The sequence below is a fragment of the Lithobates pipiens genome, unplaced genomic scaffold (assembly GCF_037356315.1).
Source record: "Lithobates pipiens isolate NorthernLeopardFrog02 unplaced genomic scaffold, aLitPip1_a1.2 Scaffold_18, whole genome shotgun sequence".
Taxonomy (NCBI): Eukaryota; Metazoa; Chordata; class Amphibia; order Anura; family Ranidae; genus Lithobates; species Lithobates pipiens.
In genome coordinates, this window is record NW_027507758.1 from 151320167 (window position 1) to 151341738 (window position 21572).

The 21572-nt window shown below is 39.5% G+C and overlaps 1 protein-coding gene across 1 annotated transcript in view; it reads left to right on the forward strand.

The window, feature by feature from the left end:
- Positions 1-10707, forward strand: part of SERAC1 (serine active site containing 1) — a 171410-nt gene extending 160703 nt beyond the window's left edge. Inside the window, exons 14-17 of the mRNA XM_077486271.1 lie at positions 1410-1507; positions 7863-8045; positions 8950-9093; positions 10430-10707. Coding sequence (XP_077342397.1) covers positions 1410-1507; positions 7863-8045; positions 8950-9093; positions 10430-10566 — 562 coding nt within the window. The 3' untranslated portion in view covers positions 10567-10707. The remainder of the gene's footprint in view (positions 1-1409; positions 1508-7862; positions 8046-8949; positions 9094-10429) is intronic.
- The last annotated feature ends 10865 nt before the right edge of the window (positions 10708-21572 follow it).

A 21572-nucleotide genomic window follows, 5' to 3' on the forward strand; every position in this document is an offset into this window, starting at 1 on the left:
TGAAAAGTTATTTAAACAAGTAAAATATATATATATACATTAATAGTATTATCATACCATCAAAACATCTTACAAATACACTATTCAAAGTAACATAAACAAAAACAATAAACAACCTCAAGGGGGAAGAGAGAAAAAAAAAGGGGGGGGGGGGGAGATGGGAAAAAAATTTGACATATAGACTTCCTGTATTGAAACCTTGTTAGATCATATTATATTGGATTTGTAATTCCTACTCCAGGCAATCAGGAGGCCATATTGTCATTTCCTGATTTAAAAAAAAAAAAAAAAGTTAACTTCTTTTTTCTTATTGCTGAACGGCAACTTTAGGTTGTGGACCATGCCACAACTGTGAGCCAAGCACGTGCCTCTGTTTTTCAGGTCTCTAAGGCTGCTACCTGGTCTTTTGTTAAGTATTGCCAGGTAGATGTTTTACTTACCTGCAAAATTATACTTAAACTGTACACATAGGCAACAAAACATACATAAACATACATACTGTATATCACAAACTAAAAGCAGGCCTTTGGTGAAATGACTTTACAAAAATTACTTAGACTCTGTTTGGGACTTGGCCAAAAAAACGAAAATGTGTTTCCATCTTATTTTGGGCTGTAAATATTAACATTATAAACATCAGGGCAGCTGCATGCCCCTTTCACACTGGGTCATCGGTGCCGTTGGGGGTAAAGCGCTGCTATTTTTTGCGACGATTTACCGTCGTTTTTATGGGGATTTTTGGGTGGTAGTGGTTCGGCAGCAGTGCCTATTCAGTTCAATTGGCAGGAGCGGTGTATTCACCGCTCCAAAGATGCTGCTTACAGGACTTTTTTTAGCGTCCTGCCATTGCACCACTCCAGTATGAAAGCCCTTGGGCTTTCACACAGGAGAGACAGGAGAGACTCTTTACAGGCACTATGCAAGCGCTATTTTTAGCGTTGTAGTGCCTGTTAAGGTGTGAAAGAGGTCTTATGGCTGAACAAGGTTCTGTTCATTAAATGATAACATTAGGCTTATATTTAAAATAACCTTGCTGACATCCTCTATACCAAAACCCAACATTTCCTGTTTCATGTTGCTTTGAGTTTCTTGCTTATTGTCCTGTATATTAGCTAACAAAATGTATATTAAAATGGTAAAAAGTTAATAAATTGTAATGACAGCTTTGACTTTAGCCTGACCCTTGAATGGTTATTAACTCAACTAAGCTCAGGAAAATAATAGATCAAAGTATAGTTAGGCTATACAATGATTATATCACCAACAGAAAATATTCTTCAGCTGCATGCTTTTATCTACAAAAAAAAGCTGGATAACACTCTTAAAAGCAATAGAATGGCTGATTTTAAAAGTGAGGAACAAAGGAAACATTTAGCATGCCACAACAGTTTTTGTTTTTTTTGTTGCAGAAAGTCTATGGCCTATAGAAGTACTGAACTTCTTAGCAAATTAAAGACTGCTGGTGTTGGGGAACGGCCAATAATATGGATATCACACAGCATGGGAGGTAAGTTCATAGCTATGAATTCTTTAAACACGTAATATAGGAGGTAAGTTCATAACTATGAATTCTTTAACCACTTGCCGACCGCCGCACGACGATGTACGTCGGTATTCGTTCGGGAGCGATCCGGGATGAGGGGGCGGCCATTCATTCATGGCCACCCCCTCGCGATCGCTCCCGACGAATGGAAATGCTCCGTGACATCACTTCCTCTCCTGTAATGTAAACACAGGAGAGGAAGTGATGTAATCTCTCCTCCGTGTCGGTATTTTTCGTTCCGGCACAGAGGAGAGAGGATCGGTGAGTTTCACCAACACGACACTACACAGTAGAACATGCCAGGCACACTCACACCCCCCCTTCACCCCCCCAATTACCCCCCCAATTACCCCTGCCCCCCCAGTCACAGTGACACCAATTGCATTTTTTTTTTGCATTGGTGTCATTTGTGACTGTAATAACTGTTAGGGCAGTTAGGGTTAGCCCCCTTTAGTTCTAATGTACCCCCCTACCCCCCCAATAAAGGTTTAACCCCGTGATCACCCCCCATCGCCAGTGTCACTAAGGCTGGGTTCACATTGCAGCGGTTTATGAGAACGGATGTGATTCGCACCGCACTGCAGTGCAAATCACATCCGATCTCTGTGCGATTCGAGTTCAGCCATACAGATAGTATGGCTGAATTCGTGCCGCACCCGCCACAAATTCGCACGGGACCCTTTTTTTGGTCCGCAGCAGAATCGGATCGCATGGGTGTGCACACCATGCGATCCGAGTTTGCAGATCGCACTGCGATATGCGAACTGATCTGGGGGTGTCATTAAAATTTCACTGACACTCCCAGCAGTTCGCATAGGGCAGTGTGAACTGCCGCCGGGAGGCATGCGATGCGGGAACCCGCCGCGGATTCGTGGCGTTCCTGCATCGCTCCAGTGTGAACCCAGCCTAATAAGCGATCATTTTTCTGATCGCTGTATTAGTGTCACAGGTGACGCTAGTTAGGCAGGTAGGTATTTAGGTTCGCCGCAGCTTTTTATAGCGCCAGGGACCCCCATATACTACCACATAAAGCCCCCTGATTGCCCCCTTGTTAACCCTTTCACCAGTGATCACCATATAACTGTTACAGGTGACGCTGGTTGGTTAGTTATTTTTTTATAGTTTCAGGGCACCCGCCATTTATTACCTAATAAAGGTTTAACCCCCTGATCACCCGGCGGGTGTCATTTGTGACTGTAATAACTGTTAGGGCAGTTAGGGTTAGCCCCCTTTAGTTCTAAGGTACCCCCTAACCCCCCCAATAAAGGTTTAACCCCGTGATCACCCCCCGTCGCCAGTGTCACTAAGGCTGGGTTCACATTGCAGCGGTTTATGAGAACGGATGTGATTCGCACCGCACTGCAGTGCAAATCACATCCAATCTCTGTGCGATTCGAGTTCAGCCATACAGATAGTATGGCTGAATTCGTGTCGCACCCGCCGCAAACTCGCACGGGACCCTTTTTTTGGTCCGCAGCAGAATCGGATCGCAGGGGTGTTCACACCATGCGATCCGAGTTTGCAGATCGCACTGCGATATGCGAACTGATCTGGGGGTGTCATTAACATTTCACTGACACTCCCAGCAGTTCGCATAGGGCAGTGTGAACTGCCGCCGGGAGGCATGCGATGCGGGAACCCGCCGCGGATTCGTGGTGTTCCTGCATCGCTCCAGTGTGAACCCAGCCTAATAAGCGATCGTTTTTCTGATCGCTGTATTAGTGTCACAGGTGACGCTAGTTAGGCAGGCAGGTATTTAGGTTCGCCGCAGCTTTTTATAGCGCCAGGGACCCCCATATACTACCGCATAAAGCCCCTGATTGCCCCCTTGTTAACCCTTTCACCAGTGATCACCATATAACTGTTACAGGTGACGCTGGTTGGTTAGTTATTTTTTTATAGTTTCAGGGCACCCGCCATTTATTATCTAGTCTCACTAGTGTACCCCTAAATTTAGGGGTGTCTACTTTCCAAAATGGGTTTGTGCCATCTTGGCATTTTATGGCCTTCAAAACTGTAACGCCCTTAGAAAGCCTGAAGGCGGTACTTGGTTTTCGGGGCCCCGTACGCGGCTAGGCTCCCAAAAAGTCCCACATATGTGGTATCCCTGTACTCAGGAGAAGCAGCAGAATTTATTTTGGGGTGTCATTTCACATATGCCCATGGCATGCGTCAGCAATATATCATTTAGTGACAACTTTGTGAAAAAAAAAAAAAAAAGTTTGTAATTTTCCCGCAACTTGTGGCAAAATATAAAATATTCCATGGACTCAACATGCCTCTCAGCAAATAGCTTGGGGTGTCTACTTTCTAAAATGGGGTCATTTGTGGGGGTTTTGTGCCATCTTGGCATTTTATGGCCTTCAAAACTGTAATAGGTAGTGAGGAGTGAAGTCAAATATTTACGCCCTTAGAAAACCTGAAGGCGGTTCTTGGCTTTCGGGGCCCCGTGCGCGGCTAGGCTCCCTAAAAATCCCACACATGTGGTATCCCCGTACTCAGGAGAAGCAGCAGAATTAATTTTGGGATGTCATTTCACATATGCCCATGGCATGTGTGAGCAATATATCATTTAGTGACAACTTTGTGAAAAAAAAATAAAGAAAAATTAAAGTTAGTAATTTTCCCGCAACTTGTGGCAAAATATAAAATATTCCATGGACTCAACATGCCTCTCAGCAAATAGCTTGGGGTGTCTACTTTCTAAAATGGGGTCATTTGTGGGGGTTTTGTGCCATCTTGGCATTTTATGGCCTTCAAAACTGTAATAGGTAGTGAGAAGTGAAATCAAAAATTTACGCCCTTAGAAAGCCTGAAGGCGGTGCTTGGTTTTCAGGGCCCCGTACGCGGCTAGGCTCCCAAAAAGTCCCACATATGTGGTATCCTTGTACTCAGGAGAAGCAGCAGAATTTATTTTGGGGTGTCATTTCACATATGCCCATAGCATGTGTGAGCAATATATCATTTAGTGACAACTTTGTGTAAAAAAAAAAAAATTGTTTTTTTTGTCATTATTCAATCGCTTGAGGCAAAAAAATAAAATATTCAATGGGCTCAACATGCCACTTATCAATTTCCTTAGGGGGTCTACTTTCCAAAATTGGGTCATTTGGGGGGGTTTTGTACTGCCCTGCCATTTTAGCACCTCAAGAAATGAGATAGGCAGTCGTAAACTAAAAGCTGCGTAAATTCCAGAAAACGTACCTTAGTTTGTAGATGTGACAACTTTTGCGCAAACCAATAAATATACAGTTATTGACTTTTTTTTTACCAAAGACATGTGGCTGAATACATTTTGGCCTAAATGTATGACTAAAATTGAGTTTATTGGATTTTTCTAATAACAAAAAGTAGAAAATATCATTTTTTTTCAAAATTTGCGGTCTTTTTACGTTTATATCGCAAAAAATTAAAATCGCAGAGGCAATCAAATACCATCAAAAGAAAGCTCTATTTGTGGGAAGAAAAGGACGCAAATTTTGTTTGGGTACAACATTGCATGACCGCGCAATTACCAGTTAAAACAGCGCAGTGCCAAATTGTAAAAAGACCTCTGGTCATTGACCAGCAAAATGGTCCGGTCTGAAAGTGGTTAAACACGCTATATACTAAGCAGAATAAATGCAGTTTTTAAATAAAATGCTGTTTAATTCGTTTTTACAAAACCATAAAAAAGTGAAACAAAAATGAAGAAATAACATAGTAATAGCTATCCATAGAAAAAATACTAGGTCAAGAAATTGAACTTTTTGAAATCTCAAATATGCCCAACAAACAAAGTTTTTTTTTTTATGAGAAATGCTGTATCTAATGAAAGGCCTTGGTAGCTAATATTTGAGGATTTGAGGGTTGTAATATAGCTAATTACAGATAAAACTTTTTCCCTTGCTGTTACATGAACTCAAATGTAAGCAGTGGTTTAACATTAATTTCCAAAATGAAGAACAAAAAATCTACATGGCTACATTAGTTGACATTTTTCAGGCTACAAACAGTTTCAACAAGTACAGAAAAAAAAGTGATCTTGCCAAAAGTGCAGTATCCTTGTAATGTCTTGGGAATTGAACTGACATCACAGAAGTTATCTTACTTCCAAACTATATTCAGTAAAATACAAATTCCTCTAATCCCATGTACTGAAGATGAAAAATGAAGATGGGTTTGTATTCAGAGTCAGGAAGGATTACAAATTCTATAAACAGAATAAAAACAGAGAGCTAACACTTTGAGCCTACCTTGAAGAAGAATCTAAATAAAACGGTTACAAACTACAAAGCAATGGGCAACTGCAGGGAAAAAAACATTTTAGTCAGACATAGCACTCTCTCTCCCCTTTATGAGACTTGTGTTTAGGTTCTGCCCTGTCCTGACCACCTGTATGGGCACCTGTCAATCATGGCTTGTTGCTACGAGGCTCACCAGTATCCTCCTTGCTGCTGAGACAGAGTACCACACAGCAGCATGCAGGTTACACTGACCAATGGGAGATACGCTGATAATAAAACACTGAACCAGCTGATTTTGGATTCACCGCCATTCATAGAAAGCCTTGTATATATATATATATATATATATATATATATATATATATATATATATATATATATATATATATATATATATATATATATATATACATCTATATATATATATATATATATATATATATACATCTATATATATATATATATATATATATATATGTGTGTGTGTGTGTGTGTGTATAGAGAGAGAGATATCTATCTCTCTCTCTCTATATATATGTATATATATATATATATATATATGTATATATATATTTTTTTTATAAATAAAACATGTTCTCTGAACAAGGAGGAGATTGTGACTTCACTGCCCCGTTCCTTCAACCTTGTTCAATAAGAGAGTTCCTTGTATTCACTGAAAAAATACAATGTGTTCTATAGGTAATGCAGAGAGAGTCACTTCCTGTGGTTAGTGTGCAGTGTGGCAGCTTCTCACATAAAACCTGAGAAGGACCAGGAAGATTGTGGCTATCACTGTAGTTGCTTTGAATACTACAGTGATTTCCATATTCCCCAGCTGTCTATCAGGTATGAGTAATGGAGTAATACAGATTTACACCGTGCCAAGTTGGACCAATCTAAGTATGCCATAGAAATAATTTCTGGAGTGAAGCTTTAATAGTTATATTGACCCCCACCTAACTCCATTTCCAGAGATATCAGCTCAATGGACAAAGCATATGAACCAAAATGTCTATAGACAGCAGGAGAACATGCGGCCTCTGTCACTTTATAATCATAGTAGCCCATATATCTTTAGAATTGAGGTGGTAGACATTTAAACAGTGTTGGTTGGGGTTGTGGGCTCTCCCTTTTCTCTCTTCTTTCTTTCTTTCTACATTAGACCTCCATGTTTTTCATATTTGCTATTTGATATGGAATATTTGGAAACGTCGGCTGCCCAGTGGGTTATGTAAATGCTGACCTATTATATATTTTTTTCCATGTCCCCTGCGTCCCCTGATAGGGTGGTTTATCCTTGTGTATCAGACATGTTTTTTGGGTTCAGTTATCTATAGAAGTTCATATTATGATATGTTACTTTGTTGGCTCTGCCTGCCATTTACCGTATTTTTCGGACTATAAGGCGCACGTAAAAGCCTAAATTTTCTCCCAAAAACGACCGTGCGCCTTATAGTCCGGTGCGCCTTATATATGACCTGTTGACATCGCTGGAGTTCTTTGTTAACAGTATCTGTCATCTTGACGTAAACCTTCGGACTATAAGGCGCACGTAAAAGCCTAAATTTTCTCACAAAATCGACCGTGCGCCTTATAGTCCGATGCGCTTTATATATATGGAAATATCCATTTTATCAGCCGGTCGTTGCTAGTGCGCCTTATAATCCGGTGCGCCTTATAGTCCGATGCGCCTTATATATGGAAATATCCATTTTATCAGCCGGTCGTTGCTAGTGCGCCTTATAATCCGGTGCGCCTTATAGTCCGAAAAATACGGTATATGTTTATTTCACCCACCTGCGCTGTGGGACCATATCTTATCTCTATTCCGATACTACTGTTGGTGTTACAGTTGTACTCTCTACTCTTTTTGCATAAAATTCTAATAAAAATATTGAATAAAATTGAGCTGGTAATTCAAGCTTCCTCCTCCATAAAATAAGCATAGATCTCCTTTTCAAATGAATCCTGGGGACTACATTACATTGCACCTTACTGACCTCACCACTCTCAAATATTTACACGTGTCCTTCTCTAACACACCAGTCATTATAGTCCAAATTAAGCAACAAAGATTATTGTTCAACTTGCAGGTCTGCTAGTGAAGAAAATGTTGGTAAATGCCTCTAAGGATGAAGGTATGCATGATTTAGTGAAGAATACACGTGGAATCGCATTCTTTAGTGTTCCCCATCATGGATCTCGACTAGCAGAATATTCGGTTAATGCAAGGCTGCTGCTCTTTCCATCAGTAGAGGTTAAGGAGCTAAGCAAAGGTAAGTTGAAGTTTTTAGTTGTGTTATTTATAACACAGAAACTTCCTTAATACATGTATGATTATATCTTGTTATATTGCACACTAAGAAAATTACATGGAAATGAGACTCTTTATAAAAAAAAAATGCTGCAAATGTAGACAAAATTAGAATTAATGTCAATGTTAATGTTTTCACAGCACTATATACAACATGCTATAGCCACTTTATTTTAGAGAATTTTTATGGTAATGAAAAAGGTACCCCTAGTTTTGTCCTATCAGTGCCTTAAAGAGGACCTGAACTGTGAAAGCTGTGCCCGGGCAAGTAGAGAACATAGGGCTAGTGACCAGTATTGCCCATTGCCTCTCTGCAGTGGAACATTTTCCTATTGCTGCCTTAGCATGCCTTGTTACACACTTTGGGGGTTATTTACAAAAGGCAAATCCACTTTGCACTGAAAGTGCACTTGGAATTGCAGTTGCTCTAAATCTAAGGGGTAATTCTGCAATGATTGGAAGCTTTGCTGATTTTATCATCCAATCATGTGCAAGCTAAAATGCTTTTTTTTTTTTCCTTGCATGTCCCCCTCGGATCTACAGCGACTTTACTTCCAAGTGCACTTGCAGTGTAAAGTGGATTTTCCTTTAGTAAATAACCCCATTTTTCTTTGTGTGGAAGTGGCCATCTTCTTAGAGGCAAGGTTGTGTTTCCTCATGTCAGAGCTGCCTCCTAATAACTGAATGTCTGACGAGTAACTGAATGAATTATCAGTTACATCTGCTCCTTCAGCAAGAACACTGAGCTGCACAGTAGTGACATTACCAACCCTTACTCTAGCCTTCTAGCAGGTACCAGGCACTAGCGCTATGCTAGGCATTATATGTTTTATTATAATACTTTTTTCTGTTTTTTTAAATATAAGACTCACCTGCACTAAAACAGTTAAATGAAGAGTTCCATGAATTTCTGAAGAATAAGAACTTCAAAGTAGTGAACTTTGCAGAAAAGTTGCCAACTCGTATAGGCAGTATGATGAAACTGCATGTAGTGCCAGTAGAATCAGCAGGTAAGTAAATCTTGTCAATATGGGGATTATTTACTAAAACTGGAGCGTGTAAAATCAAGTGCAGCTCTGCATTAATATCAATCAGCTTAAAATGGAACTTCAGTCATTTTTTTAATCTTTCCATCTATTAAATCCTCTGCCCTTGTTGTTTTAACTTTTGATAATAAAAATTTTTTTTTCTGCCAGTAAATTCCTTATACAGCCAACTTCCTGTTTCTTTCCTGGTAAAAAGCCTAGGCTTATGACATCATGCAAATCCAGGAAGTGAACATGCAGCAGCTTCAGCTGCCCACAGTTATAATGGTTGCAGCCAGACTCAGTGATTACTGTAGCATATTTGACAAGTACAGAATCCCAGTATATATAAAATAATATGCAAAGTGGTTGGAGGGAAGCCTCAGAATGGCAAAGATGTTTTTATTGCAAATTATGTGAGCAGACTTCAGTTCCTCTTTAAAGATTTTATTGCCAAAGCTTAATTGAACAAGGTGAAGTTAGAAGCTGATTGACTACCATTAACAGCTGCATCAGTTTTAGTAAATCTCCCCCTGAGTGTTAACATTTTAGAATATGGATTTAGTTTGCAATCTTTAGTGTATATATTAAAGTGTAAACATATTTGCTTGTTCCATATTCATTCTGAACTACACTATCCAACATTATTAGTCCCTAGAAAATCCTCTTTAGTGCTTCTTGGCTTTATGGGCGGCACTGTGGTGCAGTGGGTAGCACTCTCGCCTAGCAGTAAAAAGGGTCGCTGGTTCGCAATCCCAACCATGACACTACCTGCCTGGAGTTTGCACGTTCTCCCTGTGCTTGTGTGGGTTTCCTCTCACACGCCAAAGACATGCTGGTAGGTTAATTGGCATCTGTCCAAAATTGGCCCTAGTATATGAATGGGGACCTTGGATTGTGGGCTCCTTGAAGGTGATGTGAGTGTGCAATGTACAGAGATAGGGACAAATGTATACACTCACTCAGGATGGACTGGTGTCTTTATTCAACCTTACTAACTATGTACAGTAACTATGTAACTATACTGTTGCGAGTATGTGCGTGACTTCTCCAACTTGAGAGATAAACCCCACCCTGCATGCTGATATCAAATGAGAACTCTATGAGTGTCTCCTAAAGCAAAGTTATCAGTGAGTTTTAAATGCAATTCTACCTATGTATAGTCTTAGCTTTTACATAATATTTTAATATGCAAACTTGTACATTTAACTATGCTTAGTAATGCATTTAGAAATATATTGTTCTATTCAATTTAAATAATATTCATAATTACTCCTGTGAATTTATTAACTAACATTTTTTTTTTTTTACATTTGTTTAGATTTAGACATTGGTGACCTTATTCCTGTAGACGTTAACCATCTTAATATTTGTAAGCCGAAAAGCAAGGACTCGTTCATTTACCAACGCACCTTGAAGTTTATCTTGGATGCTCTAGCAGATGATATTGGGACATAATGACCAGTTCAAACCCCGCTATGTGTTTACCTCAATGTCTGCCATACTGTTCCTACTTTGCTGCTTAAACATGACTGCCAAATCTGTAACCAATAATGTGTAAATTAAACAAATTATATAATAAATATATTTTAAAAATCAGTGCTTTGTAGTCAGAATGTTTGCAACTCATTATTGTGAAAAGAGCTTGTGACAGAAAGAGACACTTTGATTGGTTTTATATAGCAAAAACAATGTGAATATTGAATGATTAAAGCTACATATGCACAGGTTGGCTTTAATTAATGCTTCATTTGTATTCATTTATTTATGACAAATATTATGAAAACACATTTATAGATTTTGCATTTTTTATCAAATAATTTTTATTATTGGAATTAATTACATTTTTCCTGACAATCAAAATTATTGACTAATTATGCAATAGGACTTTTACCAATAGATATTTTACCTGTCATCATTCTGGCAGTTTACGATTCTCAGAGGTGTCTGTACCATGTACATCTGGAATTATATACTCCACTTTTTATAGATATAAGAAATTGTTCCTGTATCTTAGCACCAATCTTTGTGAATTTCTCTGTCTAGCCCTATGTTGCTCTTATCAGACTCCTGATTTCTTTATAAGAAAAGTGTCTGATCAGCTTTGTGAATTTGATGTAAAGCTGTCACTGATACTAAGAACATGTTCTAATAAGAACTGTTTGAATTTGTTTTTGTAGTCTTTGTAAATGCTGAGTACTTGAATGAATGAATGAATGAATGAAATATTTGTATAGCGCACAACGTGAACTGAATCGCCTCAAGGCGCTGCACTTTGACACTCTGGAGGACGAAAATTGGACATGCTGCCTCATCTTTCCTTCTACATTTATCAAGGTCTGGAGTATTGAAGAGAGGTGCACCCTCAATGTGAATAAATACTCAGTTCTGAAACTCATATGAAAAACTTGTGTTATATGATGATCATATCCTGATCCTTTTTGGAGATACTGACAACTCTCTCAGTGAAGTTATGCAAATGGTCACTTACATTTTTATGAAAAGTACAGATTACTAAATTTGAACATATTTTTATTAATTGCAGCTATTACAGCTATTTATGTAACACAGATAATGTATGTAGTACTTTACATACTGTACATTCATGTCAACCCCTGCTCTCAAGGAGCTTGCAATCTAAGGTTCATATCCAACATGCATGCATATACCTACTAAGGCCAATTTAGACAAGAGCCAATTAACCTACCCGCATGTCTTTGGAGTGTGGGAAAAAAACTGGAGTACCCAGGGGAAACCTATGAAAACACAAGGAAAACATGAAGACCCCTGGTTGGAGTTCAAAGCAAGCAATACTATGCTGCCCATATCCTCCCTATGAATATTAAGCCTTGCACAAACTGTCCGTTTTTTTTCGTTCAACTTGTTGGATTGAATGAAAAAAAATAACAGGCTCCGGTCAGAGCCGCTGTACTAACAATCCAATGTTAGTACAGTGATCTCCCCTGCTTAGCTGTTGTGTTCTGACATTATCTGAGAGCACTGATCGGGAGACGGTCGGCTGCTAGTTTTCCAGCATGCACGTCCAGGTGCCATACACACAGGCCAAATGTCGGATGCTTTTTATTGAACGTCCGATGTCGCCTGACATTAGGCTTGTGTGTACTAGGCTTCAGATAGTAAAGACTTTATTATAATTCTTATTATTATTGTTAGCCTGCAATGTCTTATACCTCTCACAGATACATTCAAATATCTTAGATCCAGATATCTTTTGATATAACTCAATTTAGTCAAAAATAACATAGCTTATTTGATATCTCAACTTAAAGCGGGAGTCCGCCGGGACTCCGCGTTTTTTTTTTTTTTTTTTTAAGTCAGCAGCTACTAATACTGCAGCTGCTGACTTTTAAAATAGTGACACTTACCTGTCCAGCGCGCCCGCGATGTCGGCACCCGAAGCCGATCTCTAGATCGACACTCGAGTGCTGCCGCCGCCATCGAGCCGCGCTGCGCAATGAGGACGGTCCCCGCTGCCTCTGGGATCTGTGTGTTTCCCAGCAGGCAGCGGGGCACTTGCGGAAGGGGGCGGGCACTTGCGGAAAGGGGCGTAATGTACGCCCCTTTCTGCAGAGAGCTAGCCCGGAAGTGGGTGCAGTTACCTGGATTATCCAGGTAACTGCACCCCCCTCCCCCCTGAAGGGTGCCAATTGTGGCGCCGGAGGGGGGGAGGAATCCGATGAGCGGAAGGTCCATTTTAGGGTGGACCTCCGCTTTAAAAATAAAGGTAGACCAAATATAATCTTTTGGTAATGGGTTGACCTAACTAATAGTAATTATACCACATGTATTATACTTTCTCTGTAATACTTTGACTACAGTAAAATAAAAATATTCAAAATGTAAAACACAACATACAGTGTATTTGTTTAAAGGAAAAAAATAGCCATAAATCAAATTGGAACAATTGCAATATCCAAATAAGAGGAGAGGAATTATCCTACCCAGCCCATAGCTAAACTATTTAACTGAACAATGCCAGCATCTTGTATGCTTTAAAGGTAACACTACATCTAGAGGAAATGTGAGATTATGTGCTGTTGTCTCTATTTGCAAAAATAATTAACGTCAGCGGGTCCTTCAGAACTGCATCACTGAAGACACAGAAATGACAAAGTTGACAAGAAGGATATATGAGACTTTAAAGGTGCTGTTACTTCAGGAAAAAATACACTGAAAATATAAAATAATTAATTTTATTAGAAAACTGGAATTAAAAAAAGGCGGGGTATCATCCCCTCGAAATGCACCTTCCCTTCCCGTTTCTTTTGTTTTGTTCCATTTGCGTATACATTATTCTGTTCACGTATGGATTAAAGCCTAGTACACACCATTCATTTTTTTTTTCATTCAAATCAGAATCAGGAGCCGGTCAGCCGTTGGTTTTCCATACATACCGGCTGCCATACACTCGGGGCGAATTCAGCCTGTGTCTATTAGGCTTTACTCTATGTGAATTACATTGTCATTCAGGGAATGGGTATGGGGTTGCTGTGTTGATTGTCCATGCTAATTGATTTTAGCGTTTTTGGAAGTAACAGCACCTTTAAAGTTCCGTATATCCTTCAACGTTATCATCTTGAGACAATTACTATTCAGGTTCAGAGAGAAAAATTCCCTGATATAAAAAAGCCCATTTCAAAGCATTTTGTCAGTTTTCTGATGCATAAAAAAAACACAACGTTTTTCGTAAGAGAGGAGATGATCCTTTCATTCATCCATCTCTCCCCATTAGCAAAACGTGTTGCATTCTATGAAAAAAATACAAGGCAGGACTGTTCTGAATGGAAGAAAGAACAGAAAGGGGCAGATGGCCATCAGAGCTTCTTCAATGTTCTGCAATTTTAGCCATGGAAGCTAACCCTCATAGCACAAGAAACACAGTGATTTGCAGGGGACCTGTCATCACTGCAGAGAACAATTCACTAAAAAGAAATTAGCAGGACATGGGATACACTTCATTAGAAGCAAGTAATTTTATAATACCTAGAACTAAATTTCAGCTTTAACCTTTATGGGGGAATCTTTGATGGCTTTACATGTCTATGCAACTTAAGCCAAACACAGCAGAGACAAGCTTGTCAGCATGATTAAATTAAACCTCAATGGTACAGTGTGGATGACAGTTCAGAGATTGCATTTGACCTGCTTTGTGCTGCATTGAGTTTCTCTGAATGTAGCGTGTCCCATTTGAGATGCTTTCAAACGTATTGGTTTGAGCTAGGCTGCATTTAAATGCAAAAGTCAAGAATGACAGCAACACCTACGTATACAAGCCCTTATTGTGATAAAATTGTAACATCCCCATATCATTTCTAACATCACAATGCTTACAAATGCAATTAAATGTTTTTGTATGTCCCATTACAGCATTAATTCTACATTGGAAAAGCTACAATAGCATAATAGAACAGACAGTGGCATCACTCGAACACAGTAGTTGTAATGATAGAAGAAATATAAATGCTTTATATTACTGTAGTCTCACAATACAGTTTTTGATATATAACAATATCAGACTGCCAATTATTCAAGTGTTTAATAATCTTCATCCCTAGACCCAGAGTTGCTAGTTCATTCTCAAATATACTAACAAACGGTTTATTGGTTTTCTTACATTGTCTTATTGGCCAAAAGTTATGGCCAATAAGACAATGTAAGAAAAACCGCATTCTTGCTTCAGAATAAAAATATACAGTACTGTGCAAAAGCTTTAGGCAGGTGGTAAAAATTGTTAGTGTTAATCGTTTATTTATCAATTAACAAAATGGAAAGTAATTGAACAGAGAAATCTAAATCAAATCAATATTTCATGTGACCACCCTTTCCCTTCAAAACAGCATCAGTTTTTCTAGGTACACTTGCACATTTTTTGAAGGAACTTGGCAGGTAGGCTGTTCCAGACATCTTGGAGAACTAACCACAGATCTTCTATGGCCGTAGGCTGCCTCAAATACTGTTTCTTCATATAATCCTAGACAGACTCAATGCTGCGGAGATCAGAGCTCTGTGGGGGCCAAGAGACAGAAGGATTCAAGGAAACCTTCATCCACGGAAGATCTGTGGTTAGTTCTCCAATATGTTTGGAACAACCTTCCTGCTGAATTCCTTCATAAACTGTGTGCAAGTGTACCTAGAAAAATATATGCTATTTTGAAGGCAAAGGGTGGTCACACCAAACATTAATTTGATTTGAATTTCTCTTCTGTTCATTTACTTTCCAATTTGTTACTTGATAAGAATAAACAATTAAAATATATATTTCTAAAACCATTCTAAATTCACAGCATGTTTCACACCTGCCTAAAAAAATTGTACAGTACTGTATATAAAATAATTACTAAGACGTGACAAAATGACCAACGTGAAACTTCTGTGACACAACAATACTGTTTGTAAAATTATTCCTATAAGAGTCCATTCACACAGGGGCAACACGAGTTCCAGTGAGATTTTGGGAGGCAACTTGGACACAACTTGAATATGAATCACAGCACGACTTGGGGCAACTTACAAGGCAACTTGAAGTTGCTTCCAGGACAGGGGACTTTGCCAGTGGCCAATCACATAATAATCAGCTCTGTGGGAGGGAGGGGTTTGCCTAGAAAACTATTTTTACTTCCTGGAAAGTTGCTTTAGTTAAGACAGTGGATCTGACTTGGAGGCAACTTCCATTGAAATCAATGGGAACAAGTTGCCTAGAAGTCGGATTGAAGTAGTACAGGAACCATTTCTAAAGTCAGAGTGACTTCAGTAGTGTAAATTAAGACGGCTCTTATTCACTTACATTGATTTTATCATGTTGCGCGACTTGAGGCAACTTTGGACGACTTAAAGTCGGATCCAAAGTTGCCCTTGTGTGAATGGAATCTAAAGGCAACATTATATTCAAGGCTGGGCCAATGGGGAGTCTTGGATTTAAAGGACCTTCTTCCTTGGATTTAAAGAACTGGTTATATGGATTGTGACATCATGATACCTACGATAAGATCATGATATTTAATACGAAATAACCGATAAATGAAATCATAGTATCAATGTTGAGATTTCTAAAAATAACTGTGGCATAAGAATAGTAGTTATGAGATCACATGAACAATATCATGATATTGGTATCATACAAGGAATTTGTAACATTACAACACCTACTATGCTATGGATGTGCCACCTATGGATAGCAGCCCTGAGTAAAGGGGCATGAAAGTTTCTAGGGGTTGTAGCCATGGGAAGAATTTTCTCACTTCATGTCATTATTACATTATTAGTATGACAGGAATAGTATCAGAGTGAAGGCTGTTTGTAATGTACTATAATGGTGGCTCGTGGTGGAAGACTCTTGCCAACCAACGCATGGTAGGACAATAGGATTAGCTTGGAGGGCATGACAGAGTGCAAAGCATGGATACAGCATGAATTCCATGGATTATTTTCCCCGTGCGTACATCCAAATTGGGCAGTGGATATGGGAGGAAGGTATTCTAGGGGCTCACACAGCTCCTATAAATAGTACAGCTTGGGTGCCATAGTAACATAAATATAGCTACAGGAGAGTGAATGTTATTGTGCTACTGCACAAACAGTAGAATTATTACAAAACCATATATTAAAAATACAAATCCTAACGGTTATGTAAAACGAAAGGAAAAAAACATGCAGAGCAAAGCAGAAGAATGCTGATCGTTATTTAAAAAGCATGTAGGTCCATTTCTGGAGCAAAGAAATATTTTTGAAGTTCCTGGAGAAGCACTAAGGAGCATCCTAGAAATCTTTTTGTCACTGGAAAAAACGTGAAACCACATACAATTAGAGAATCACTTGTTTCTATCCTTATTTATGAGATAGAGCAGGTACAACATCTGTATTAGAGCATTCACAGTCTTTTTTTTTTTTTTTTATTCTTTATTTAAGTAAGGTTCACACAGATAAACGTGGGAAAAATAATCAGAGCTGACCAAGAGAAGCAACTCATAATACACACATTTGCCTGAGAGAATACATCAGACAAATAGTTATACTCCATGTCGTTAAATGTTGCATATGGATAACTATTGTGTCTATAACACTCTGCCTGGCCTTCATTTTTCTAACCAGTCAAACAATATAAGACCCAAAGAAACAATATAAGACCCTTATCTCCCTTCTAAAAGAGTAGTGCCATATTCTCTGGAGCAAGTATAAAGAGACCAGTAAAACCGCTTTTTGCTAAATTCTTCTTCATTGCCTCTCAAGACAGCTGTGATATTTTTTATGGCATAAATATCAGCCACTTTAGTGAGCCACAGTGAGATCGTAGGAGGGGAGTCCTGGAATTTACAATCTTGATATGTACTGTACATCCTTCTAAAACTTTTTTTTGTTTTTCCAAAGTTTTACATAATAAAATAAAGGTTATGTAAAAACAATTCCAATATCTTCACTATTGTATAGTAGTTCCGATGGGCAAACCATCAGAGCTTTTTTCGACGAGAATTCCAATCGCGTACGTGGCATTAGAGAAACAGCAATGGCCAGAGTGGCCATAGAAAATGGAGGAGAAGATAAATACAGATGATATAAAAGGTCAGAATATAGACTAGCCCAAAAGTTGCCCTATAGATTGATTAATTAAATGGAAAGACTCAAAAATTAATCACTGTTTCTTGTTTATGTGATATACTGCTTCATGATGATATGAGTAAAGATTTCTTGTTTTGTGAAGCCTTGGAAAGGAGAACTGGGGAAGATATTTTTAACCATGTTAATATATTCTTTCAATCAAACAATATGTCCTGGGCCAACTGTGTTGGAGTTTGCATTGGCTACCTAAAAAAATAAAAAATAAATCCCTTCAAGATGCCATTATTATTGTGATTTTTTTTTTTAAAGCAAATGCGTTAGACAGACAGTTTTTTCTGCCTTGCTTAACCACTTCCCACCCGGCCAATGCACATATACGGCCGGGTGGGAGCCGCCTACTCCTGATAGGACGTTCAGGAACGTCATTCAGGAGTAGCGGGATCGCGCGCGCGCGCGCCCGCGCAGCGGCGCGATCCCGATGCGCCCGTGTCACCCGGACACGGCGCATCTCAGATCGGCAGGAGGGCTCTGTGATTGGCCCTCCTGATCACATGACGGCCGTGTCCAATCACGGCCGTCATGTGATGTAAACAAACAGCCGGTTGCTAGGCAATCGGCTCCTCCTCTCCTCACACAGAAGTCATCGCTGTGGAGAGGAGAGCAGATCGCTGCAGCCGGCTGCTGATCAGTGAGTATGAGCTGCTTTTTACAGCTTTTTACTCACTGATCACCAGTCTAGTGTACACAGTAAACACACCACACAGTAAACACATCACACAGTATAAACACAATGTCCCCACACATGTCCCCAAAACATACATGTCCCCAAATAATAAAAACACATGTCCCTAATAATAAAAACATGTCCCCCACATATGTCCCACTAAAATCACATGTCCCAATGATTATCTGCACACATATGTACGTGATCACCTGCACACATATGTACATGATCATTTGCGTACATATGTCCGTGATCACACAAACCAATTATTATACACTTAACGGATTTTTTTTTACCAAAAACATGTAGCAGAATACATTTTGGCTTAAATTTATGACAAAATTTGATTTTATTGGATTTTTATTGAAGTAGAAAAAAGAAAATATTGTTTTTTTTTTCCAAATTTCCGCTTTTTTGCGCTTATATCGCAAAAAATAAAAAACGGAGTCGTAGAAACTGGAGAGTGCGGGATCTGGTTCAGCTGTGCATGATACTCAACCAGCTTTTAACTTCAGCCTGTTCAATTAAGCTTTAACAATAAAACCTGGAAGCTGGTTGGCTTCTATGCGCGGCTGCACCGGATTTTGCAGTCTCCAATTTTAGTAAATCTAAAAAAAAAAAAAAAAAAAAACTGAGTCGTGAATAAATACCACCAAAATAAAGCTCTATTTGTGCGAACAAAATGATAAAATTTTCATTTGGGTACAGTGTAGCATGACCGCGCAATTGTCACTGAAAGCGCTAGAGCGCTGAAAGCTGAAAATTGGGCTGGGAAGGAAGGGGGCGAAAGTGCCCTGTATTGAAGTGGTTAAGAAGAAATTTAGCATTGACAACAATAACCTCCTGACTCCTGTAGCACACAAAATTAACTGGCCCTCACATGGCAATGTATGCCATCTTTACAATCTTGAAATGTATGTATTCCATTGTATGTATTGTTTTAGGAAAGGCCTGGATTCTTCCCTAAATGGACAAAATATAACTGGATACTAATATTTATAGGTAAAGTTGATCCAGGGAATTTCTAATTGCCTCTTGGAGGATCATCACGTATTTTTTTTTCCCCTGCTGGAGCAAATTTGATCACGCTATATTGTTTTTTTTTTTGCCTTCCTCTGGATCAACTGTGGGCATTGGATAGTGTATATGGAGGTTTTCTGTTTGAGTGTGTTGGTGTTGGTTTTGATTTTGATTTTCCCTGTTGGTTGAACTAGATGGGCTTGTGTGTTTTTTCAACCAGATTAGCTATGTATAGGCATTTTTTTTTTTATTGGAAGGGTTAAACCTATGCTAGTTTTTTTTTTTTTTTGCCTTCTGTGTTCCACTGGGGGAATTTACCTTCATTTCACTCAGAAAGTGTGTAAAATTATATTTCTACAACAAAGAATGGTATGACAACTCTAAATAAAAAGTGTTTGCTTACAAATCTCATAAATCTGGCAAGCAAAATGGGAGAGCTAAAAATGTTGGTGTATGAAAATTACACCAAAAATGAATCTTTTTTCTAAAATAAAATTTTACAATTTGAAAGATGGCCTTGTCTATGGAGGGGTCAGGTAAGTGTAACATGCAGCATCCAGAAGTGGATACTGCAAGAGGTTCAGGGGTCAGGAGTGCATAATGCACAGTGCTAAGGAGTGTGTAATGCACAGAGTGCAAGACTTAGAAGTGCGTAATAGAGTGCAAGGTATAGGAGTGTTTTTTACACAGAGCTTAAGTATACGTAATGCAGAGAGTACAGCAGTTAGGAGTCAGAAGATCGTAATGCACAGAGCACAGGCGTCAGGAGTGCATAATGTACAGAGTGCAAGGTTTAGGAGTGTGTATGTAACAATATTTACATACATACATACATAGTAGGTGAGGTTGAAAAAAGACAAAGTCCATCAAGTCCAATCTATAAAGTGTGTCTATGGCAAAGAATGCAGGGTCAGGAGTGCATAACACACATTGGTAAGAGCTCAGATGTGCATAATGCATGAAGTGTAGGACTCATAAGTGTGTATTGACCAGAGTCCAGGGCTCAGAGGTACATAATGTATAGAGTGAAGGGCTCAAGAGTGCATATCGCCTAGAGTGCAGGGTTCAGCAGTGCGTAACACGGAGAACACAGGGCTCAGGAGTGCATAATACACAGCGTGCAGGCTCAGGAGTGCTTATTACACAAAGTGCAGGACACAAGTGCATAATGAACAGAGTACAGGGCTCAGAAGTGCATAAGTGCAAGGATTAGAAGTGCTTAATTGTCATGGTTATGCAGTGATCTTCCTGCTTGCTTACCTCCCCTCATGTGTTCAGACTAAGAGGCCAGCCACTTCCACCTGGTGGTTTTTATAACCTCTCCTCTAAGCATGGCTCCACCCCAGGCCCTATCAGGGAACCTTATATTAACCTGTGCACTGCAAGCCAACAGGGCTGATCAACCATTGTGTATTCCTTTGTGTGTTTAGCTTCCTGTTACCTGCCGTGTGCTCTTCTGTTGTTCCGTTACCGACTTTGGCGTGTCTTTGACTATCCCTGTTTGCCTGAGATCATGACCTTTTGGCGTGTCCCTGTCTATTTCTGTCTGCTTGTGGCCCCGACCCTCCTGTTGCCTACTGTGGGTGGGAACTGGGTGACCCTGGGGGTCGTGACCTGGAGCCAGTTGCAGCCAAGTCCATCCTCACCACTAGGGGCTCTGGTGAACGCCCCATCCTCAGTACAAATCTCCTTCTCCCCTAAACTCACTCACCAGATGCAACAGTAGTTCAGAATGAGGAGAAGTCTTACATGTGTTGTGTCATATGACTGGAGCGAAAAAGGAGGCTGCCAGGACTGTAAACTGCCACTGTAAGATGGACAGAAACGGCACTGCAATGGAAATGTCATGAGCTAAAAGATGGGATTCAACCTAAAATGTACTGTAGGTAAAGCATAGACGTATTTCTTTTATCATACATCACGGGTCACAGAGCCATAGTAATTGCTATGTGCGTTATAGTCCACCTTCAGGTGCTGGACACTGGCACACCCTAAATAGGAAGTTGCCTCCCTATATAACCCCTGACATACCGGGAGTATCCAGTGTCTAAGAGTTGAAGATGTGCTGTGCTGAGCTCCATTGGAGCAATCCTTGCTGGGTGAAGCTGGATCCATTCAAAGTGTCTTTTTTGGGCCAAATTGAATG